The sequence below is a fragment of the Centrocercus urophasianus genome, unplaced genomic scaffold, assembly GCF_019232065.1.
Source record: "Centrocercus urophasianus isolate 14NV4802_14NV808 unplaced genomic scaffold, USGS_Curo_1.0 seq_42, whole genome shotgun sequence".
NCBI classification, from domain to species: Eukaryota; Metazoa; Chordata; class Aves; order Galliformes; family Phasianidae; genus Centrocercus; species Centrocercus urophasianus.
Genome location: NW_024885000.1, coordinates 1,508,630 through 1,534,787, shown reverse-complemented (window position 1 = coordinate 1,534,787; position 26,158 = coordinate 1,508,630). Strand labels below are relative to the sequence as shown.

Genomic DNA, 26,158 nt, shown 5'->3' with positions numbered 1-26,158 from the left:
GACATTCAAAACCAAACAGAAACCAAACCAAAGCTCCGTGCACTGAACAGAGCATTGCCATTCTCAAGTTCTGGGGAAGATTCTTTTTCTTTTTTTGGATAGTAACTCAGCCTCGGTGTAAGTGTAGGCCTCTGGGCCCCAGGGTGCAGTTATGTAAAAGACCTGAACCTACGTAGCTGGTTAAATTAGCACTAATCACTAATAATTACAAGGCAGGATACCTGCTGAGGTCATTGAGATCCACACGTAGCGCACTGTACGCTTGTCATTCCTATTTCAAAAGCAAATTGCCTTTTACTTCTTTGGATTAACTGAAACTTCCGGGTCATTTACAACACAAATTAAGACACTGATGGTCCTTCTACAGAAACTCTTCAGTGAGAGCACAGTTACCCTGGATGCCAGACCACCTCCTTGCTATCACAGGTGGCACAGCAGGCAAGGAGTGCACCCACAACAGCTTTTATCTGCTGTAATCTATGCTCTGTTTCCCAGAGTAACAAACTGCCACTTGCCCATATTGCACTCGTGGAATGTGGCGCAGGGATGCTCAGAGGAACACAGTGCCCTGTCCACACAAAAACCCAACCATTTCCTCTGGAATGAGTTGCATCCAGTGGGGCAACACAACATTGCTTCGACTGAGCAAACCATGACCAGTTCCAGGATGAACACCTACAGATACACAGTAAGAAATGCATCAGCAGTTACCCATCGATCCCTTTGAGTATTTTCAAATGCAACTTAGCTGACTTCAAAACAACCCCTGAATTTCTGTACTCGGAATTCAGTGTTCCTTTGTTTCTTTGTATTAAATAAATGCTTCAGACTTGCTGCTCAGTTCCCCACGACACTACTGAGGACTGATGAGCTGAATAGGACTGACACTGGATGCTCACTGGGTTCCATGTGCAAGGTCAGAGTTTAGCATCACGCGTGGGTTGCAGATGAACTAGTGGAATGCAAACTAACTGGCAAGACTACAAAGTTTGGTTCACTCTCTGAGAAAGCAGAAAATCTGTCAGAGAGGCTGTTTTAAAACACTGACACATCTGCTCTGGAGTCTGGTAGCTGGCAGGAAAAGAGATGTTACCCCCTCTGCAGCAGCCTGGCTCCACGTCACCCCTGCACCATAGCTTCCTACCGGGGTCCTTCTCCCTTTCAGTGGATGGGACAAAGCATTTGTTCCACGCTCCAGTTCAGGTAGTAGGAATCTGCAGTCAAGGACCAGTGCTTCACAAAGTGAATGGTGACAAAGCTGAGGCCTGAAGGTACAGAACCTAGAGAGCTTAAGCACCTAAAAAGTGACCCCAATTGAAGAGAATTCACAAAAAAATCTTATTTTCATTATAATTTTAATAATATTCTTTTGCAAAATGAAAATGAGAAACTAGAAACGCATAAATAGGCAATACACATAGCCAGTAATGATGCCTTGTTACCACCGGTGTCCTATTCACACATCTCGTCCTCTGCTATGGGCTATATGTCAGTATAATACACATTTGAGGAGGATAACTTTTCCTTTTGCATACAAACTGGTAAAAACTAGATTGAAGCTGACACTATATGGACGTCTGAAAAAATGGAGAAAAATCAGTTTGTCTTCTCCTGTGCAGCAGTACCTCGTCTTGGTACAGCTCATAGAATCCAAAGTGGTGAGCTCAAAGTTACAAATACCTTCAGTCTCCTTGCTTATGGTGAGAGGTACAGTCCCAACGTACATCTGCTTGGCTGCTATAAAAAGAAATAAAACCTCAATTGATTTTGCATAAGCACTTCTGAGAGCGTATCTCAACCTGATACATCGTGCTCGAAATACTGATCTTTACCATTGTTATAGTAAAGCACATACAATGAACAGTCACAGGAGCTGCCCATGCTTAATGTATTAAAACCCCAGTCATACACCACAGAATTGCTGTATTCACACAAAATCTTAATGGCAAATTTATAGTCTGTCATCTTGACCTCACCTGACTACGGAATTTCTTCATTTTAACTTTTAATGAGATCCATACGAAGGCCAGAAATTACATTTCTTGGTTCTAGTATTGATTTCTGTGTTAGCAAAGCAACTGTTCAAACTGTAATTACTTTGGGATGACCTCATTCCTAACCTGAAATGCTAGGATGAACACAGTGTGCAATGGGCAGGCACTGCACAAGTGGAATGGAGACGTTGACCTCTTTTCAGTATTTGACCAGAAACCATTCAATGCCAAGCCCTGGCCTGTGCAAGCAACCCAGTCTCAACGAGTTTATTCCAATCTTTCCAGACCATTTCACTCACAAGCTGCTCCTGAAGAAAGTTCTGAGTAGCACTCTTAATAAAAGATATAATCTCAAAATGAATGCAATGTCAGAAATAGACAGCATATATTACAAATCTTTTTCTTGATAGGAACAATTCGTAAGAATACATATTAGCTTAAAAACAGGTCAGCAAATGTTGCTGATCTGCAAGAAATCTCAGTTTACTATTTACAAGTAAGACAAAGTGAATACAGGAAATTTTACACATTTGGTAGTTAACAGATTATTGTTTGCCGAGCAGTCTATTAGAAACTGATATTTAGGAAGACTGGAAAAACACCCCAACCAGTTATTACCTCTTTAAGTACAGAACATGAGATAACAAATGCTGAAGACAACATTCTGCCTCGTTAGGGGGACCAAGAACAGATGATACAACTCAGGGGTTTGTGCCATGAGGACAGATTTGTAACAAACACACCCAGCCCTACCGAAAAGCAATCGCTGCAACCAGCTTAGTCTCAACCTGTCAAGAACTCACACTCCTACAGTCGCCAATGCAGAACAGTTTAATGATGGTTTGTTTTGTTTTGTTTTGTTTTTTCTTTTGCTGTACACAAAATGTAGTAAAGAAAGTCAAATTTAGGTAACTGGATCAACACGGAAGATCAGTTATTCACAACAGCATTTAAATGAGATGATGAAAGCAATGACCCAACACGCATTTCAGTTCACACAAAGAGGGGATCTGGGGAAAATTGCTTACAGTTTTACATGATAGTCCAGCATGAAAGTAACACAAAGCAACTGTATTGGTCCAGTCCTGCACAACATTTTACTAAGCCGTCTCATCTGTACATGGAACATCTCTTTTCAAATCTGCTTCTCTTCAACATTCATCCACCTCTATCTGAGACCAGGATGAGTTTGTGTCCCCTCCATCAGGAAGAGAAAGGAAATAGAAAATAGCCAAGGGAAAAAAAAAAAAAAAAAAAGAAAAAACCATCAAAAATTTACAATAAATTTTTTCCCCTTCTGATGAGAATACCTTTCTGTACAAGTGTTTTTGTACTCTAATACTGTTTAAAAAGCTATCAGCTTCTTCAAGACGGCCACCATAGGCATGGTAATATTCCAGGAACACTTAAATAACAGTTTTTACAATAAATTCAAGGTCCATATAATTAGATTACTTTATATGCACTGGTCTCTCATCTGATTTTAGGCGTTTCCTACGTGGCTGTATAAAATCTTCATCGGAGTCCTCAGTTATTTCACCATCATCCTCTTCCTGCTCAAATTCAGGCAAAGGCTGGAAGGTCCTGTCTGGGTAGATCTCTGTAAGTTTATCTTCAAAGTATAATGCAACTGCCTTCCCTGCCTGTGCTACTTCTGAATCAGCCTGTAAATAAAAGAAGACAGGAATATTCACCTGTTGGAAATGCACATCCCTTCACCAAGTGTGCATGGTCTAAAACGCTTACCTTCAAATTAATCTCTTGTGTTTCTGCATAAACTTGAACAACTTTCATCATCTAAAAAGGATACCAGAGTCAAAAAAAATGAAATTATAATCCTTCCTAAAGTTATGAGATTGCATAGGCTTGGATGACTACAGTCAGCCATAACAGGAAAACAGTTTGTTGTGGACTACACCTCTTTAGTTCTCAAACTTAGTGGAAGCAAGTTTAAAACAGTCTTAAGAGGGCAACATGGGGTAAATAAACCTTTGGTAAAACACAGTTTTTTACAAGTAAATGGCTCCGAGTCATTTTATAAATTGCACACTACTCATGACTGCTTTCTTCATTACAAACTCATGCACTATCATGGAAAAGTCTCAGTTCAATCTGACAGTTAAGTGTTCCATAAGACTGCTTTCTTGGGAGCATACTCCACTTCATTTTTCCTTAAGAGAATATGGCTTAGAGGCACTAGACCTGGTGCTGCTCAATATTAGAGTTAATGTGACTCATCTTTTGCCATTAGTTGGAATTTTAAACAGAGAGACAAGTCTGAAAGACCTTTTTTTTAAAAAAAAACATCCATCAGTCCTTGCTCCCTGGTTTTACTCTTGCCCCTAAGAGCTGTAGCATGTTTTCCTCTACAGTAGATGCTCCATTAATTCCCTTGAACGAGAAGTTCACATAATTGCAACTTCTTCCACCTAATGCAGAGACACAAGGGAGTCAGGCTGTCAAAGTCCCAAATGATTGTAATTACAGCGTGCAGCATCACAATCTAAGAAGTACTTCAACTTGATTTTCACTAGTGCACTCGTGAAGCAGTCAAGATTTTAAATATGTATCTGTGTACTTCAATTTAGCTCTTCACACAGCCAGAAATGTTGCCCAAATACTGCAAAACTTGCATTTTACAGAAGAAATATCAACCATTTGATGGATTTCTAGGATCACAAAGAAGCCATTCTTGGCAATGCTTTCTTTCTAGGGCTTTTTGTGGTCTATCTCAGAAATGCCTGGCTTTTTTTTAGCAACTGCTCTGTTGCAGTACACCACCACAGATGGTTTTGATGTTCAGAATCTTTTTTCCATTGTTCCAACTCATGATAGCACCCTTATGGTGCATCTCTCCAATTCACATCCCACTCGCAAGGTGCAAATATTTCACTATCAGATGGCTTCACTGCAAAGTCAGTCACATTTCCACAATAAACTCCACACCAAAGTCACCTCCTGAGCACTAGTTTTTATGATAGCCCATCTACCCATGAGTTAAAGCACTAAGGATAGACACTAGGAATAATGAACAATTTGCTGTTCTGGATTCAGCCTGCATCTGACACAAAAACCAGTACAGTATCTGTCAAAGCAGCACTTTTTCTCAGCATTTTACTCAATAGATACAATTCTACTGTTAAGTCCTGAGTTTAAGAACAACACTCTGTACAGTTTGAGTCATTTTAAGGACTTTAGATCTCCTTATCTAGCTGAAAATAAGAGCTAGTTCTGTAATTGCATAATTTTTCATTATTTAATGAATCAGCACCTGCTCCATAATAAGAACTTTACAACTGGAAGCACAGCTTCTACTTGGAGAAGCTTCAGAACCATACTGAAATAAATTAGAAAAAAATAAATAGATGAAAACAGATTGGAAGTTAACGTACTTCATTAAACCTTTCACAGTTCTTGAAGATCAACCTGACATCAGCCACAAAGTCCTCGGGAGTTTGGTAATGCTGAGAATGCTTCTTTTGCAGTTTCTTTTTCACTGTAGATAAATCCATTGGCTTCTTTATTATTTTGTAGTAGTTTGGTATCTGTGAAGAACAAACAATGATTTGTCACTACAAGGGCAACGCAGCTCTCAGAAGCACTAAATGTCTTTGCTTCTCAAAGTATCAGCCAGATAATACTGTCATACATAGTATGCATGTGCACTGAAGTGGGAACAAGTTCCTTTCCTCAAACTTTCTAACAACCTCTTCCCAAACTTCTCTACCTGTCACAGAACAGCAATACTTTGCAATACATTTGTTAGCCTTACAACTGAAAATGGAAAAGTCAAAATAGTTTCTCTCATCCCTTAAGATTGTTTAATAAAAAATTTTTTTAAAAGTTCTTCTAAAGTTTCTTGTAACATTTTGAATGTAATGAGTATCCTGACAAGCCCTCCTTCAAGTCAACAAGAGTAACTTTAAATATCAGGGCTTAGGACTGAGGCTAGAGCTTTTGCACAGACAAGCTACAGAATCAGCTTCTGTATCCTTCAGAATCATGAAATTCTGATTGATTTAGACTGATCAAGGGGACCTGCTTCAAGTAGAAGCAGTTTGTTCCATCCCAAACTCACCTCTAGCCTTACAGAGATGCTATGATAAAAATAAATCATAAGCTATTTCAAAAAAGGAACTCACCGAGGCTGGGACTGGCTCCTGAAATTCAATGCTCAGCTCATGACAATACAGGTAAAGCAGGAGACGTTCACATTTCTTACAAAGAAATAAACAGCTTCATGTTAACATCTTTAATTTATCCTTGGTCCAGAAGTTTGTATTTCCTAATTTTAAATGGGTTTGTACTTTGTACTGGAAAATTGAAGTACGATCTCTACAGATTTATAAAATGTGAAGGTCCTTAGGAGGGCATTGGAGGGGGGGGCAGGAGTAGAACACCATCTTACTGCTCACATAGCAGGGATATACTCCCCTTTTGCTTTCTTCTTCCAGCCAGATATCTAAGGCTAAATCAAACATGTGGAGGCACACTAATAGAAAGTCAAATTAAAAAAACCCAATCAACTACAATCATATTTGCCCAAAGGTAACTGCAGACTCAGTTCAGACTTTTCTTCTTTCCCTGCTCAAATGTTTTTCTTTCCTTTCCTCGTAATTCCTTTGCAGGAATTTGATTTGATAATACCATAACACTTTGTGCACAGGCTGACTGATAAAGCTAAAAATAATTATGCCAAGGTCATTATACCTTTCACAACAGAGCAACAGTTTGTAGCATCTCTCACAGCATAAATGTAACATGCCAGGCTCACGTAACTATTTGCAGGGAAGCTGTATCACTTTTAAAGCCTACTTAAAACACAAAGAGATTCATGTACATTAGAGGATGCATTTAGATGGAAGTTTTAGCTACTGGATTACTGTAGTTTCAGTGTAATGGACAACTTCCAAACAGTCACTAAGACCAGGACATGTGCTCACAAGCAAGATAATCTTATTAATCATTTGTTGCTTTGTTAAACCTGTTACTGTAATTAATTTGCTGCAGTCAAGGCAGAAATACAGTGAGAAATAGCGAGGGACAGGTAACATCAGAAAGCACTTTTTTTCCAAGGAACTGATTCCTACAAATCTGAGACATACCCTTTGGTCCACAGGACTCAGGCCTTGTGCTGTTTTCCCTTTCTTGCTGTGTTGCAAGTTGTCACAATCATATTCTACTTCTGGTTTGCTTAGATCTCTGCAGAATGTACATATCCAGTCTCCACTGAACAGAAAAAAAAAAGCTCATCAGTGCTGACCACAAAAGAGTTTTTCATTGGCTCTTACAAGTCACACTGTACAATATTAAAGACTTGGATATGTAAAGATAGGGGATAACCCATAATGTTCAAGGTAAATACCCATCAGGGACATTTTTCCTGCCCTCGTGTTCCTCTCCCAAGTATGCTCAGATACTTCAAAACCACTTCCTCATCAAGACTTAAAAATGAACTTTCCGTAACAGAATCACACTTTGAGAGATCATACTTTCATCAAATAAACATTCATCAGTTATGTGAAAACCATCCAGGCATGCCTTTAAAACGCCAAATTTTTTACTACAAAAAGTCATGCAGAGCTGGCAGATCTTGAGGAGTACCAAAACCTTTTGGTACCATCTTGAAATCTGTCACGTGACTGAGACCACAGAGATGCTGTCAGGAACCAATTCACTGTTTCTGGTTCTGGTACCTCGGAAAGCTGAGGAGTGTTGGAACATGACAAGTCAGGTGAAACACTTTGGGGCACTTTTCACAACATAACAGATCTCCTCCGTTTTGGCATACAGCACACCAGTCTTCATTCGGATCATCATCCTTATTACTGCCTTCTCCTCCAGTTCTAGCTGATCGGTGCATTAGGCTCCGCATGGGGGATTTTCCATTGAGAAGGCCATGCCCAGACTGTTTGCAGCTTTCACTCAAGTCTCCTGGCTCAGTTTTTACGTGATTTTCCAGACTTCCTAAGGCTTCCAATTCACTTTCCAGATGCAAGTTAGTGGACAGTGGTGGTGTCAAGCTGCTCTCAGGACTGCTAAGCTGAAATGAAAGTAGCACAGGAAAACCTAAGAGTCAGTTTAACAAGGGCATCTTTCCCCTTACATTGCAGTGTATCACCCACCATTTAAAAGTACTACACACCATCTGCACAAGTAAGCAGCACATCATTCTGTGGACACGAGACCTGAAACCTACTTTTTTTTAAGTCCAACCTCCCAAGAACAGACTCATTTCTACTAACATGCTAAATGATAAACTTTTATTTATGCTCTGATTGACAGCAAGATGTCTCAGTACGAATACATACATATGAAATCCTCATGATCTCCTACTAACAATGGGTTACTCATAGCTTTTACTAATTAGGGATTAAAAGCAGCAAATGCTCTACACTTGCTGGGCAGGTTTTGTTTTGATAACTAATAAATCTTACATGCAGACTAAGCTACATCTGTTGGATCTTAGTATCAACAGATAAAGTCCTAAACGCAGGCCAAATCAAAATAAAGTTCTAACTCTTCTACTGAACTACTTCCAATAAGCAACCATCTAACACAACACACAAAACTTTTGAAGGACTGGGTATGATCTGCAGCCATATCACTACATCAAGTCCTGTCCCAATCAGCAAGGGAAGTATCTGCCATCATTTAATGTTTACCTAAGACAGCAAGTCACTGCACGACTGCCAGTGCCATCCTATTGGTATTTATGTCACAAATCTCTAATAATTAAGAGCTTTAGCAGTGCTACAAAAACAATTCAACATTAGAGCTGGCCCACACTTAATGTTCAAAGACACATTCGTGAAGTATATATATATACATTATATATATACATTATATGTATATAAATATATACATTATATATATACATTATATGTGTATATATATACATATATATATATACACATTATATATATATACACACACATTTTTATATATTTTTATATATACATATATAAAAGATATATTTTGTGAGCAAAATATCTCACCGTCTTCAGAGGCTGTTAAAGGGATAATGAAGACTAAAAGTAACACTGCTTTATGATTTCAGGATTCTTAACCATGCTGCTAGGAATACTATAAAATACTGCTTCACAAACTAACTTTACCATGCAAGCACTCCTTCTGCCATCCTCTGTTTTCTCCTGCTTTACTGTTCCTGAGAAACTGCATATCTCTTCCTCTGTCCCCGGCTCTTGCTTGACTTTTACCTGGTCAGACTTGAAGTTAACACTAGTTTTCTCAGCAGTTCTGCCTGAGGAGCCACAGCTAGAAAGATATGGACACATAAATAAGAGGAAAATGCATTAGAACAAAGAAATTGAAGTGTGCCTGAATGATTTCAAGGCAAAGCGTGTCACGATATTTACAAGATACGAGCCAGCAGAGAATTGCTTTAAATAAAAATCTCCCTCCTGTAAGCATTCCCCAGTTACTGGGTCACGGTTACAATAAAGCCCTATTGACCTTTTGCAATTCACTTTTTGACTCCTCTGTCTGATGGCAGCATTACTGCCACATACTCACCTTCCTCTGCTTCCTGTGCTGGAGGTACTAGGTGGCCTCACAGGAGTGTGGGAGTTGGATAAACCTGAAAAGAAACAGCGTAGAAATCAACTTGGTACAAACATACTGAACAACACCCAACAAAAATGGGTTGCAGTAACATAAGACAGAAACATAGCACAGACAGATCAGTCTGTATGCATATCTGGAATGCTGCATTCGTATGATGGCAGCTTGTTACCGTAAAGATATTTCTCAAGGAAAGTTAAGTTCCCAGAAGAACTTTTTTCCGAGAAAAAGACAATTTTTAATCTTACAAAATATCACTTTCTTCATGGCAGGAATTGATAGAAATACCCATTGCCTTTACCTGATGACCCTGGAGATAGAGCTGAAGGTCCTGGGGAAGGATTCATGGTACTTGTGGGTTGTGGGGGTAGATGGCTGCCTGTGATATATCTGCTTAAAAGGTTATCCAAATTACTTGAACCAGCATCCTCAAGCTGAAAGGCAAAAACAAGAATTTGAATCAGAGGCCTAATTAAGTTTCTGCATCTTTACACTGCGATCAGCATCTTCACTGGAATTGATCACCATCTCCTCAAGGAGTTTGGGCATCAGCAAACACTTTTCTCAGTTCCATACAGAAATCACTCTGTCCAAACAGAATCCCCTACTTAAAAACTCCATGTAAGATTTTTCAGAAGCCCCTGATTATCTGAGTTCTTCCACTATGGTCAGGATGTGCAATTAACATTAGGCCATTCCAGACTGTCTTGATTCCCAGATGTCCAGTGTGTTAATCATACAAGTGCTGTTAGACTAATTAATTAGCTTATTACTAATGCTGCAAGAGTGATTCCACAATTACGATATTAAGAGAAATCATGAACTTGTTTTTCCTTAATATGATGTGAATTCTCCTCCTGCCATTCATTCTTTTTTTAACATGCATTTTAGACACTACTACAAACAAGGGAAAAGACACCCTGTTACTTTAACTACAAACAAGTGACCTACCAAACAACAGCATAATTTTGAACAATGTCTCTGAAACATATTTTATTCAAAGTGATTTTTTATGTCTGAAAGCAACTCTGAAAGATTAAGCTTGAAAGAACTGGATAGGTTTCTTTCATTAAGCAAAATCTGTAACAGCAATTATATATGAATATAAATATAAAAAGATATTTAAAAAAACCCAGCATCTTTATAGTATTCTGTGTTTTCAATGCACTTAGAAGCTGCGTGTTTATGTTTTAGAAATCACTATCAATTATTCTAACTTGATATACAAAACTTCTGATGGGGTACAGCTGGTCACAATCAGTTAAACTGCTTTTTGTTCTGCCTGAACAGAGCTTCAGCACTACTAATCATTCACATTCAGAGATGCGAGCCTTTCCTTTTGTTGCTCTGATGTTAGTTAGTAGCAAACATTACCTGCAGCCTCATCAGAAAAACAAACACAAGGCCCTCAAACCCAACTCTTTCAGATTAAATTACAAAATTATTAGTATTACAGCAGATGCTTTGAAATTAAGATGTGTTTTTAAGCAGGTTGCTTCCTGTACAGTGACAGACCATCCAGGCAGCAGTGGTCACGCTGCAGTTCCAGGCAGACACCAAAACCAAAACTCCAGATAAATCTCTGTTTAAGTTATTGTAGCACCCAGCATTGCCACAGGCCAAGTATACCAGCCCCATATAGTCAAAAACAGTTGTACATCCAAAGCCAGGGCTAAAGACTTCAAATATGTTTCAACTTTAAATAATTAAACCATTCCACAAACACTGACAACCAAATAAGATGAAGAAAGCATAATGGCTCGGTCTTCTCCACTGACCTGGATGGGTGGGATATCTGGCAGGGAAGGTAAATTCTCTGGATTTGTTACGGAAGGAATGAGTTCGATTGCTGTAACAGACGGACTGGTTGGGCCACGGTTTGCACTTGCCATTGTTGCTGTAGTAGGACTAGTTGGATTAATAGTGTTGTTGTGCACAGAAACAACTGGAAAAGGCCCCGCATGCCCAGGGTTAGAATGCTGTAGGAAAAGAGAAGAGACAACGACTGCATTAGAGACAAATCCTGTAGCCAGCCTGCATGTAAAATCACAACACGTGCACTGTATGGCAGTCCTCAACACAAATTTAGTAATGGAGGGGGATGGACATAAAATCAAATTCCTATCAGTGTTACCTGACAGCACTGAATGCAAAGCAACTGCTATGTATGTTCACTTGGAAAAACAAGTGACCAGATCTTAAATATACAGTACAGATTTGTCCTGAATTTCTGACAAATTATTCTGATGTTATTTCCTTGAAGTAATGACTTCCTCCAGAGGACTCTAGAGTTCATGTATCTATGTACAAACACTAATTGTTCCAAGTCATTTTGGCTTCCCAGTCACATTAGTGTTGATGATAGAAGTTATTTTTAACACCATATGTTGCTCAGCACTGTGCTTCAAGTTTGAATTTAAAAACAATTCAGAATGTGGTTTCTTTAAAAGCCTCTAAATCACATCACTTCCAATTTCACTATTCCTGACTATTCCTTAATAAATCCCAAAACTGAATGCCACTAGAAAGTGAAAAACTGCCATGTTTTGTTCCACAGAACTAAAATGCAGTACATTTTAGTAACACAAAGAAGCAAATTCTTTTCAATTTTAATGTTTTAAATTTTCTTACATTCAGTAGCAAAAATGTCACAGTACAGTATGCAATATGACAAAGCATATAAATATGTGTAGCTGTGAGTTATTAAGTTACAGATAAACACATTTAAAGCTGGAGGTATCATCTACTGTAATGAAAGTTTGGCACGATGGCACAAATGAAGCGTGTACACAGGATATACTTGTCTTTGAAGGTGAGGTTGCATCATGGAGTATTGTGGTCCATTGTGGCGTGGTATTCCTGGTATACGAGCAGCATTCTGAGCCATTCTCATCTGATGTGCTTGGAAAGCCCCACAGTTCATGTTACCTCTCTGCATGGTCTGCATGCTGATCAACCTGGGAGGCTGCAAGGGTTTTTGTTTTTTAAAATTTTTGCTTTTAACATGGAAACAAGAAGCCGATTTCTTTCCACAGAAGTAGGTTTACTAGTTACATAACACCAAGAAAGGCCAACAGTTGTCATACTTAAAGCATGTCAAACTTCAAAAGATTTTCATGTTTATAAACCGTTTTGTTTTGAAAGGTCATTTTTTAAGTCTCAGTGTTATGGTGAAACGTGAAATAACAGCATACAAGACACTTGCCTGCTGCTGTAAGACTTGAGGGTTGGTTTGTCTGGGAACTGACCCAGATGGCTGTCCCATCCTCATCTGCTGCAATTGCTGATGCTTTTGTGCATACACCTGCTGCTGCATGTGCTGAAGTCGAAGCTGTGCTAGATTGATTTGTCCTGGAGCTTTGTTGATGTGGTTTGTCCCCGGAGGAGCTTGTCCAACCACTACATTAGGAGTGTAACTAGGAGCTGGCTTATTTTCAATAACAAGGTTACCTGAAGAATAAAACAAAAGGAGAACTAGTGAACAGTTTCACTTCCATCACCATCCAAAGGCCAATAAATGAAAAATGATTCAGATGTGTCTAACTGATGTCCCACAGGGGCAGTAGCAAAGCAACTAAGTTTGAAATTTTCTCATTAGGCCTTCAGAAACCACACATGAGAAAAGCAAAAAGAAAACCGAAGAACAAGAAATTACAGAACTAAAAAGGAGGAAAGACTAAAAGAATGTAACTGCAAAGCTTCCAAGACAAGAAAACAGACATAACTGTTCTTCATGTTCAACATAAACACGCAAGACAAGAAATTTAAAAAGTCATAACAGGGAAAAAAAAATAACACAGTGAGAATGAAATTTCTGTAAGTAAGGAAGCAAACACTGGGAAAAGATGCTGGAGACAGTGGATAGCATCCCATCACTGCATGACTTTAGCAGCAAGTTACGCTAGAATGGCACAAAGCACTGCTAAAGCTGAGCTCTGTCTCGATATGGATCATATTGTCTCTAGGTATCTCCAATCCTCTCACTCAGTTGTTCAAGTATCACAGAGTAAACACTCCAAGTTTTCTCACCTAAATTGACAACGTTCTTTGCCCAAAACGTGGGGTCACAATGAAAGCGAATTGCTCCGTTGGCAGCTGGGACAGGATCACAACGTGCCTTCAAAATATGTCGTAACTGGAATGTTATCTAATGGAAAGCAAGAACAAGAATGTTCATGACAACAAAGTAATGTTAAGAAGCGTGCATTTGCCCACTGAGTTTAAACTGCTGGATCACTATGAAGGACTATAATTAGCATGTCTGGTTAATAGCAAGGGAAGCATTCTGTTCACTGGCAAAATCAACCACTGTACAACAAATGTTTTACTGAACCCAAAGTATTATGGCAGTACTGCTACTCAATTTCTACATGACTCAAGTGAAACACTGAGTTGCTTTTACAGAGCTCTACCCCACTCCTACAACAAAACTATTACGTCCTTAATTTACAAATGAAACTTGTTCTACAAGTTGTAAAACGTAGCCCATTGTGATACTAGTGGCTGTTTTGTTTTGTTCCTTAAACGGAGTGCAGGTAAGTCAGTTTTTCCTCCTTAGATACAATTTAGAGAAGCTACAAAATATTTAGGAAGTTCTTTTAAGTAAACTTTCTCTGTACTGCACAGACAAGTGGGAAGATGTTTCCTTACCAGCCGTTTACTGTACAGCAAAGCAGTACTGCTGCCACTTGCAATAGCCCAATTAGTAAAGTTCATCACATGCTTCACTTGTCGAGAAAGACCAGTGATGTCATTTTGCTGTTGTATTAACTTCATCTGTCTTTCCTTCGTTACATTCTGTGAAGAAATAAAAACCTTTATTACAATGGAGATTTCAGATTTAACAGGTAAATATAAACTGCTATCACAGTTCTCATAACAAAAAACTGCAGCAAGATAAGCTTATACTAATGCTTATATAAACTAAAACCACAAGGAACAATTATTTATTACTGCAGACTATCAGTCTTTCCATGTGTTTCAAAGTGCAGGGAAAATGGCTCAGATAAGAGCTTCGTTCCTGTTTTATCACAGCGAAATCTCAACTACTGAAACCAGACCAGTTCCCTCTTTCTCATACTGCCTCTCACATCAGCATGACAGGGATGTGAGGAGTGATCCAGATAAGTTGCCAACAAAACAGCCAGCTCTGTACTGAATGGAACCCCAGCAGCAGGAAGTGACAGCCACGGGTGGCCAGCACTCTGCAACCAGCTTCCTATCCCAACCAGAAACTGCCTCTAAATACCTCCTGAATATGGCAGATAAACTCTGCAGCCCCACTTCTGCAATGCTGAGCCTTCCATGACCTGCAGTCACACCAAACAAACTGCTTTCAAACACAGAATGTGAGTTCTGGATGGGAGACTGGAAACAGGGAACCAACACTTATTTTCCCCCTTAACTGTACCTCAAGGTGCTGTAGGAGAGATTTGCCCTTTTTATTGATTTCATTGATGAGGGTGAATATAGCCACTTTGATTTCCTGTTCTACTCGTTTGTTAGTTTCATTTACTTCTTTTATCCTAAAAAAAAAAAGAAGAGAAATGCAATGTCAGGCAGACACTTTCTATTTTGCCTCTAAATCCAACTTCCCACCCTTGCAAGGTAAAGGAGCAATTTCAACATGGAAAAAGTTCTAATACGTGCAAAACTGACAGCATGCTTAATTTCAATCAGAAATAGCTGTTAATCAACTGGAAGAAGCCATTTAAAATTTCAGTTTGGGGAAAAAATTAAACAGTAAGACCTATATGTCATCTCAAATGGTCACTGTGTGTTTGACTTGAAATAACTGAACAGTCTTGGCCATTTATCTACTTCATATATTTATACACATGCAAACTCCATGTGTGCATCAACACAAATACATATGTCCATATTATGCTTCTCTCACTATGAAAAATTTGTGCATGATGCCTTAAAATTGTTGTGCTACTGTATACTAACCAGAAAGGATGTCATTCCTGAACTTGAAATGGACCCTTCCACCCCAAGAAAGTTTGTAAACAAAACTGTCATTACATACCTGTAAACAATAGCTAAGAATTCCTTTCACTAATGATTTGCCTGAAGTCGGTCTACATTCATCTCCTGCACTTTACTACTATGGCCTTTAAGTCTGTACACCTCACAACTCTTCATCATGTCCATTACTGTACTTCTTCCTCAGTTTAAGTAAAAGTCAAGCAAATTATGCTGAGTTCTGTATACAGAATTTAACCCTGACAACAACACAGTGCTGCACTGGGATTCTTTACTTTGCCTGTAGAAGGCACAGCCCCCTGCCATGAGCCAGTCTGAGTGTAAAGATTTCAAGTGTCCCTTTTGAAAGGGTTTTTCACAGCTACATCAGGAATCACAACTTGTAATGCCGTTCATCCTGATATGACCACAAAAAAACCAATGCTTTTCTCTCTGGTCATGGTCTTTGCTGGTGTCTAATACCCTTCAGCTCCTTGGACAAGCATGCCTTTTTATGATAGCACAACCTATTTCCTATTTAAAATCAAAACTAAATTAGGAAAAAAATAAATCACTAACCCTTCATTGACACAGCAGACAAAACATCCTTGTTTTGGCACATAGCAATAATTCCAGAAGTTATTCCATCTATGCTGTTTTACCCTTCTAGACCACATACAATGCCATTTTGAAACCCCTTGCTATCATTACCAATATTACTGTAATGCCTTTCCCCTGTAGCTTTTACTGATGGACCTCATGCTCCACACTTTGACAACGTAACTGAACAACATGTGAAAGTAAACCTCACTTGCATGATCCACTGGGCTCAGCAGTTAATCACAGCCTTTACAGAACCCAAACACACTGCAGAAATTCACTGCATTTTCAGTGAAACCAGAAACTTTGCCACAGGCAAAAAACAATAACAATTCCCATGCACTGTTACTGGCCTTGAATTCTTATCACAGAATTGTGTAACATCTCTTGAGCTTTCAGTTTATTTCTTTCCCACATATCTGGGTTTCTGTATCTCCTTCAAGCATGCACCAAATCCACAACTTGTCCACCTTCTTAGCCATTCTGGGTCTCCTGAAAGAGCTCCCAAGAGCAATTAAGTGCATGAAAAGCTTGGAGGAATCACATGCCCTCACTGTCTCCACACTCACACAAGGACTCTGAGAGCATGTATTTGCTCCTTTGTCAGTAAGGTGGTTCCCACGTCTGATGATCACAAATATTAATGCAAAAACGATAACCTTGATCTTAAGCTATTCCTAGAATTTATAGGCTGAACTACCAAAAGAAAAGCTTGTCTTCCTTTCAGATAAAATACACTAAGTTTTGCTTGGATAATAACAATAAAAAGGTCAACTTCCTATTTGCCTCCAAATCAAGCTTTGCTTCACAGTTCAGGAACAGCAACAAAACTCCCATATACAACAAATACATATTAAGGACTTGATTAGAGCCAAAACTTGTGTCACCTAGAGCTGAACTTAACAGAAACCCTGAGAGGGGTTTCACTTGATCTTCCCCCCCCCCCCAAAAAAAAACCTGTAGTCAATGTAAATCTTCAGTTCTAATCAAAGCTGCCATCATAAAAGATAACACCTTTGAAATTTACTTCATATAACAACTTCTTATAGAAGCACACTAGTTTAGAAAAGAAAACTTTCCAAATGTTTTAAAGTTCAATACAACTAAAGATACAGGATCAACTAACATGACAGTATCCTTCCAACCCCTTTGTTCATTAAGGAGGCAATCATAACAATTAGTCATTTTGTGGTATTTACCTGTTTTGAACTTGTGTAGCTGCAAAATTGACATAATTCTTCTTCTCAAGAAGTTTGGCCAACAGGTTCTCAATCGCACCCTTCTGGTTCTGGAAAGCTTCTTCTAGAAACTGATACCTTTTCAACATACAAAAGAAGATCTCAGTTAACAAGGACCAATAAGGATCCCCAATTTGGATGTAAAGCTACAGTGACCATCAAAATTTTGATAAAATATGACAGGTATGATAAAAATACAGAAATAAATGGGTTTTTATATACATATATATACACATACACACACACACATACACAGTTTAATTTACAAATAAAATTCTCTGTCGATGTCCAGAGGGACTGTATCTGTACGAGTGCCTCAGTTTCAACCACACAGGGAGACAATGCACTGCATCATTTCACAAGACAGCTGCCTATGGAAAACCCAGCTAAGTGACACCATTCAGAGTCTAACAAATGATTTTGTTAACACTAGATGAGGAAAATGCAGTAATAGTTATATTCTTTCATTAAACAATAGCCAACCATTTATGAACTGTTAATCTGTTAGCATCGAGCACAAACAGGAATGAAAAGAAACTAAAAGACTTGCTTAAGAAGAGTGCTTTTCAGAATATTTATGCTCAAGCCTATGAAAGAACGCAGCAGGAATACAAGGTTAATATTCTACGAGTGGTAGTTTAAAAAGTGAAAGTTCTCCAGGCTGCTCTAGCAATCTATGACACTAATCACTGCTCTGGAAAAAGAAACAAACAATCTAAATTCATGCTGTTGAGCACCTTCATAGAGAAGCGTTACTGGCAGACCAACTTGCTGATAAACGAGTATTTTTATCCCCAGATTCTCTATTATAACACTGCAAAGTGCTTTTTCAAACCTACGAGCAACTACATGACCAAGCTGCATTGAACATCTCCTAAAGAGGGTCAAACTTTTTTCTAGCAGCTGAGAGAAAAGTAAGCTCTGAGACAACACCCATCATGAAAATGATGCAATTTTGAATCATCTAAGGCCATATTTTTCTGTTTTTCCCCCCCACATTCAGTGATGATGTGAAATCGATACCTTGCCTTTAGAAAATTCACCCTGAACAGAGAGACCACCTTGTAACAAAATCCATGCTTTCAAAAACTGCCTCATCTGTTTGTCCTCAAACCATTTTTGCTTCCAGGTGTTCAGGGCTGCAGCACTTCCTATTTAAGTGTTTTATGTGTGTCATGCAAATAGTGACAGCACTGATAACCACCAGGCTGGGTAACAGCTTCACCACACCAAACCACCCCAGAGGACATTGTTCTGAGCCCAGTCAATCACACAGCTCAGTTAATTGATCACCTGAAGTTTTCAGCACTACACGCATGCTCTCCTTTGTGAGGAATTATGTCTGATGGAGAGATAACACAGCAGTTCAGACACAACTGTTTGAAATCAATAGTATTTCTTCCCCTGAGACAGAGCACCACAGGAGGTAAGACATGGTAATATTTGTACCTGTGTTCTTTGTGTTCCAGTAACTGACAGTCTCTGCATGTCAGCCTGTCACATGTTTCACAGAAAAGTTTTAACTGCTCTTGTTTGTGGACAGGACAGAAAACAGGACGTTGACCAGATGCTCCCACGGCCTCTGTTTTTAAAAATAAACCATTTTTGCATTTTAAAATAAATTTAAGACAATCTGAAGTGCAAAACTACCAACTTCCACACTAAGTAAGTACGAAACAAGAATTCAAAGACAACCTGTTCTCACCCTGAAGTAATTATGGATACATTCTTATTGAAATAATTGCAGTGCCAGTGTTCTGCAGCTGTCCCCACTTTTCTTGTATTCAAAATGAAAGAGGAATTTCTCTCCCCATCAAAACTACTCCGAAGACACTGCTACCTGCAAAGACTGTTGGTATACACACTTGGATTTCATACCCACATCAACAGATGAAATTCCATGCAGAGTCACCTCTGACACTTTACAGGGTAGACTGAACTTCTCCAACTTTTATACTGTCAGATACCCATAGATCTTCCAAATTATCACTTCAAAATCTTTACAAAGCTCATTAAGTCATAAGCAACTGAAGTGGTAAATGCAGAGCAAACATTACTGTGGGTCATAAAATTACTTAAGCCCTAACTAAAGCAGGGGACTTTTCCAATTAAACACATCGATACTGTTGAAAACGTTTCTGAAGTCATTAAGAAAGCGCTGCACGGTGCTGTAAAGCTTTTTTGAGCTTGGCACAGAGAAAAGGAGCTTCTGGAAGGCACAGCAGGTAAGGTTTAAAACAAGTAAACGCATTGTAGTCCCAAAAATGTTTGAAGATTGTTACAACATGCAAGTTATGGTAAAGAAAGAGAGCTCATGAATCAAAAGCTGACGCTAACTGAATGCTCAGGTCTCTGAGGATATTGCACAGCCTAGAAAGCAAGAAAGGAAAAATCTCTGAGCAAATAATGAATGGCCAATCCTCACGACCAATAGAGTTACTAAGGAAAACTGTGTGCCAAATGTAGGCTACATTCCTGCCATATGGCCTTGCTATCAGATTCCATCTTCATAAAGAACCTTATTGGAACAGTCACTTTGGGGCACACCCACACTCAGGTTACTGAAGTGTACAGGGGTTAGATTATCACCCAGATGGCCACAATACAGCAGTCCTAAGGAAAAACATTACTAATTCTTTGCAGAGTTCTCTCATTTGACTCAACATTAATTGGTTATTGCTTACTAGGATTAAGACATTTAAATTTAAATAACCTTAAAAGTTTACTTGATACAACAAGCAAAACAAGATTGTTGTCCACAGGACATAAGCTCAACAGTAACAATTTTTAACTACTACTAAGATTTTGCCAAAAACAATGGAAGAAAGCAGTGCAGTATTACGACTCTGCAGTGGCACAACAGAACAATCATGAAGATCTTAACTAATTTTAGATGGAGAAACAGCAAATTTGAACCTATCCTCTCTACACAGTGAAAGTTACATTTACCTGCTCTGGGAATGTTTTCCCCAATGCTTCCATAGAATGCAAATGACACCATCAAATGATAGCTGAGGAATTAACTTTCCCTAATGAAGTTGCATGCTTCAACTGTACATTCCCTATGCACATTAATTTCTGCTAACCAGGAGATAAAACCTAAGAATGAATTCAAATTCCAATTGGCTCAACAACATCAATGCAACTGCAATATTATACTGAGTATGACTGTAAGCTTATCTGTATATACTTTTCTACTGGGTGAACTATAATTGCTCATTATAACCAAGTACAACAAAATATGATCTCATTTCCTTGGCCAGTGGATATAACCACCATGCTGTCAGTGCTTCCCAGATTCCAACCCCTCCACTTAGTTATTCCATTCATTAATTAAAAGGATCACTAAGAACTGATCTAAATTCTTTCCAAAGACGACAGTCTCATTCTGCTTCTTCTGTGCTGAGGACACTTACTACACAGAACATCAAACAGTACAAAGTATTAGTAAATAAGCCATTTCAGTTTAAAATTTAATTTTTCCTCTATTTTTAAAGCTACGAATTTTGCAATGATAGCATTTCATAGATTTTTCCCAAGTCTTTGAAGAAAGCTAAAGAGCTGGTTGGTACCCAAATAATCCTCCCCCTCTATATTCACATGGGCCAAAGAGAAAATACCACTCCTACAGGCAGGACTAAACGATATCCAAACACTCACCTGAAGATACATCCTCTTTTTTTCTGATCATATGATCTTTAGTAAATTTTACTCGCTGATGAGCTTCTATGCAAGTCTTGCACAACCATTCCCCACATTCTACACAAAATCCCACAGCACTAGCGTTGTCTTCACAGCTTGTGCACACCTGCAAAGGGAAGAAAGGTCAGCTGTCATCACTTTCCTGGGAAGCGTTAACATACACAGGAAAACAAACAGCACAGGAATTCTGGCAAGCAGAAAAGCACCGTACCTGTTCTGATTTCTCATCAGAGCTGCTCGGTGTTTCTGATGTGTCTTTCACAAAGTAGTTATCCACCAGATCTATCTGCCTGCATTCTTGGCGGCATATTGGACATCTGATTACCCCAACTGAAAAACACAAAATGTTTCTTAGTTATAGGGAAAACAAACACAAAATCCTCAGACTGCTCATTTCAGCAGTCACCAACAGATCCACAGCACTTTCAGCCAAGCTAAAGAATAGAAAGCCCTTCAAGTGATGCTCGAGAGAATGTCTGAGTACCAAAGCACGATGATATTCTCCCACCTACAACAGAGGCTATGTTCTAACACAGCCCATTTCCATCGGGTTGGGGAGGCAGATGTAACATCACGACTTACCTGAAGGTTTCAGGATGTTTTTTTTTCAAGGAATGTTCTACAGAGAAAGCAGAACTAATACCAAGTACCAAAAACGCTTCCAAGTTTCTACTAACAAGTCCTCTCAGGCCGACTGCACCTGCCTGTCAGCAGCACACCACCCATTTACAGACATACTCACAAAGTACACACACAGTTTTAACAAGAGGTAACATGTACATTAATTCCTTCCCCAGCGTTCTCCAAAAAGCCCACTTTGTTTTCTTCTGTACTTGCTAACTTACAGTTCTAAACCCTCAGCTCAACTGCAGAGAAGTCACTGCACGTACCAAACTGACTCTCAAGGATGTCCTAGGAACAACCTGCACAGATTTAAGCACCTGTTCACCACTCCAAAGGCACTTACTGCTTTCGTCCCAGAAATGCCATCCAGTCTTAAGTTCCTACATATTTTTGTTGTGAATATATTTTTCAAGAAGGTGCTTTCAAACTATCTGAGAGTTTTTGTACATTTGCATACCTGAAAGACTTTGAAAAGTAAATGCAATTGGACGACACTGAGCTCTTTGTGCATACTCAAAAAGAACACCAAATCTATTACAAGGAGATAAATCACACTGGTGATTAGCTGCCCTTGCCTCCTTCAAGCACGGTGAGCCACTCCTGCCTGCCATGCCGCCAGGACAGAGGGAGTTTCCCCAGGTCTGCAACAGGAGGAGTAACAAAGCAGCCCAAGTTAAAACAGACATGAAAGTAAGTCAGGAAGGGTACGACTGCAGTGAACTGAGGAGAAAAAGCAAAATCAGAACAATGTCTGCAACTTCATCCTGCAGCAAATCGCAGTGCAACTGAACAACATACAGAAGATTACAGCCCTCAGCTAACAGGGAAGCTGCCCTTTCCAGCCAGGCCTGCACTGAACACAGGGCCCAGCGTGACACCTGTGGCCTCAGCAGCTGCCATCCTCCTTGAGGACACTGATTGCAAAGAAACTGCTTACATTTTTTCTGTTGATGTTTACAACCTCAATTAGAACCAGCTCCAAACTCCACCAAATCATCCAGGAGCAATCCACCTTCCTCACCCCTCACTGCTGTTGAAGAGAACCCCACTTCAGATACCTGTTCTTAAAGACAGGTTGGTTTGGGCTGACACATGTCAGACTGGTTTCCAAAACAGAAGCACGAAGTTAATCGTGAGTAAGTTCAAAATCCTTTTAGATGTTTGCATTGCCCTAACGATGCTTCACTGCTCAGGAAATACTGGCAAGCACTTGTGCAATCCAGCAACTCAAACTTCCCTTCCATGCTCACCCTTGGCACGTAGCTGCATGCAGAGCAATGAACGCCTGCCATGTTCAGGGCATGAAAGCATCCATGGCAGTGACTGCACGTGCAAAGCACTCACATCCATTGGGAATTTAAGTGCTCCAACGTGTGTTTCTGAAGATGCAATAGTTACAAACTTTCCTCAGTGAAAACAGTTACTGTCAAGCTCACTTTAAGTGATACGTCACGTTTGTGTGGCTGTAATATCATTTTTATCTCCCCTCCCTTCCAAAGCTGATTAAAAATAGTTAGTGCATAATTTAAGATGTAATTTAATACAGTGTTTCTAAATACACAAACCCTGGGAATGGGATTTGAATTCAGCATCTCAAAATAATAAATCATTACGAATTGCAGCACTCAGCGTTAAATGTATTTTTCCTTGAATTACACATCCATACACACTGACTAATTTTCTGTTTCCTTGGCATTTCTGAAAGCAACTTGCAGCTCTTTTTCAAGCTTCCAGCCTAATGAAGGCTGGCTAGGTTGGGACATTCACAAGGGATTGGGAGAACCACACGTTCTCTCTACTGACATAATGTTAAGAGAGTATAAACAACAACCTCAGCAAAGCAGTGACACCTCATAGTAACCACTCTGCAGCAGCTCTGGGTGGGTAAGAAAGCTGCCCTACAGCCCCTTTAACATTCTGAAGTCTCTTAACTTAAAAATAAACGTTTTTTAATACTGTGATTAAAAAAAAAAAAATCACAACAGTGCATTTTCTTGTAGGGTGCTATTCAACCTAAAAGAAAGGGTACAGTTGGACAGATGAAACATCAGGCATTGAGAAATCACCCATCCACCAAATAAAGTGCACAAACCAATGTCCTAAAAGTAATTAGAAGGAGTATGAGATACTAGTTTACGTGCTAAATACCTAACATACATATTTAAAATATATAAAGCCACAACTCTGGATGACTGCTTTTATGTTTGGTCACTGTTTCTAAACTTTTAGGAACTGAAACCCTTCTTCTGTCTTCATTAGCAGCATCTCAAGGGAATGACAACAGGGCAGAGTAGATGTTGATGTAGACCACCAGCAGCTCCTGCTTCCAAGCATTCCTACTGTTCAACCCACCAGAACAGCAGCACAGTGCTGTCAGAGAACTGCTCTGTGTGTATCTGACCCATGCTCAAGCAGCTTTCACAGTTATTAGCCAATAAATACACACATTTATGATTTTAAGTACTGACAATACTTAGGAATAAAAACCTGAGACTAATTAAGAAAACAACCAGGAAACTATCAAAAGAACCAGTAATTTTCCATTGTGTTTGTGATTCTTTTATGTAGTCACAGGCACACAGAAAAATAGCAGGAAAACATGGATGCATGTAGAATAGTGCAGCACAGAGACGGCCTTCGGTTGCACATAACCCACTTCAGGAACAGCTACGTATATTATTTTCCAATAATTCCTTCATGAAGAAACATCTGCTCACAGTTAAGGATAATACAAATGTGGAAGTGGGATTCGTGACTATCCATCTATGCCAAGAGGGGGTGAACCTGTGAGGCTAAGCAAGAGGGTGCCCTCTCTACACTGAGAATGCCTGTTTTCACCTGATTTGCTGGTAAACATTTCATGTGCTGTTCAACTGATTGCATTCATAATGTGCTGTCCACAAAACTGCACCTCTGCAATTCTAGTCAGTCAATGTTTTGCTCTTTAGTGACCTGTTGCACTAACACGTTTGGTCGTGCAGACCAACAGACTGATTACAGACGGAACACACAGCTCCACCAGCGGGGATCCTACACACGCACCTCACTCGTGACATCTGTGAGGTCCTGATCAGGAGATGAACTCTTATCTCACCAAAGCACACCATCAAGCACTCTGACAATGTGGGTGACAAGAATTGAGGTTCCAGGTTATCAGTAACTCAGAAGAGAAACTCTGTGGTTTCACTACACCTGTACCCCAAGCAGATATATTCAGACAATGTTGCTAATTACTGCTACAACGAGCTTAACTTCACAATATCTTTCAGCACACACCATGTAAAACACAGAGCTTGGAACGTAGCAAGGGAGATCCCAAGATCAACCGAGTGCTTCAGTTAGTGCGTTTATAAACTGTGTTGGGAGCCTCGTGCTTGAGGAAGCGATGGACCTTCTTAGATCTACATCCCAGCTGAACTGCTTGCAGTCAGCACAGCCAGCAGAACCACCACAGCTGAGTTATTCCTCGTGGAACCATCTGACAACACATTGCTACGCAACCCAGAGTCCTTCCCAAAATTAGACGAGTGGCCAAACAGAGTCCTGCTGGCCACGGGACCGGGCTCAGACCTGAGGAACCACCCAAGGCTGCGGTTCAATCTCCTTCCATAGCACAGAAGGTAACCGGGTGCCACCCGCCTGAGCGCTGCGCTCCCAACGATGCACCCCAAGCCGCACCCTGGGGCACCCGGTAGCACCGCCGAGAAGGCATTATTTGTAGAACCGAGCAGCTCAGCACCTCTCAGAGCAGCGCCTCTAACGCAGCATCCCTGAAAGCCAAAACAAAAAGCACGGCGCGATTCGCAGCGCCGTTCCCCGAACGAGCAGATCGACTTCGAAGTTCCAGCTCTCACGTGGAAGCGCGACGCGAGAGCGCAGCCGAGAGCCGGGAGATTCCGGAGGATCGCGGCACCGCATCGCCGGCGGTCACGCGCGCAGTCCCCGCCGGCCGGGCTTCGGAAAGCGGCACACAACAGCCCCGGGATCGCGCCCGCCGCCCCGCTCACCTTGCTGCACGTCGCCGTTGGCGCCGCCGGGCACAGGCACGCTGAGCTGCCGCTCGGGCTCGGGCAAACAGCGGCGGCAGAAGGAGTGCAGGCAGGGCAGCAGTTTAGGCTCAGCCTCGCGCCGGCTCTGCAGGCTCTGCGCGCACACGGCGCAGGTGTCCAGCAGCGAGAAAGGCCCCGGCACCGCCGGCGTCAGCGGGGGAACCGGGCTGGGGCCCGGCCCCGGAACCACCCCGGGCCCCGCCTCGGCCTCGGCCTCCCCGACACCGCGCTCCGCCGCCGCCGCCGCGCCCGGGCTCTCCCGTTCCTCGGGAGGCGCCGCGGAGGGTGCGGGCGGCGCCGCGCCCGAGGGGGACGCGGCCGCGGGCTCCAAAGCGCCGCCGCCGCCCGGCCCGGCCTCGGCAGCCCCCTCCCCGCCGCCGCCGCCTCCTTTGTTTTCCGCCAT

The 26,158-nt window shown here is 40.6% G+C and overlaps 1 protein-coding gene across 1 annotated transcript; it reads right to left on the bottom strand.

Annotated features, from left to right (window-relative positions):
* Window positions 1–2,802: 2,802 nt before the first annotated feature.
* TRIM33 (tripartite motif containing 33) lies at window positions 2,803–26,158 on the bottom strand. Its single transcript, XM_042833633.1, has 20 exons — window positions 25,714–26,158; window positions 21,294–21,412; window positions 21,041–21,188; window positions 18,830–18,962; window positions 17,342–17,458; window positions 14,989–15,103; window positions 14,229–14,375; window positions 13,608–13,725; window positions 12,784–13,028; window positions 12,379–12,543; window positions 11,357–11,557; window positions 9,880–10,012; window positions 9,531–9,594; window positions 9,113–9,272; window positions 7,691–8,037; window positions 7,100–7,223; window positions 6,137–6,211; window positions 5,387–5,539; window positions 3,741–3,791; window positions 2,803–3,658 (listed from the first exon to the last, which is right to left on the bottom strand). The coding sequence occupies exons 1-20, from the start codon at window positions 26,156–26,158 to the stop codon at window positions 3,446–3,448; spliced, it is 3,273 nt and encodes a 1,090-aa protein (XP_042689567.1). The 3' UTR covers window positions 2,803–3,445.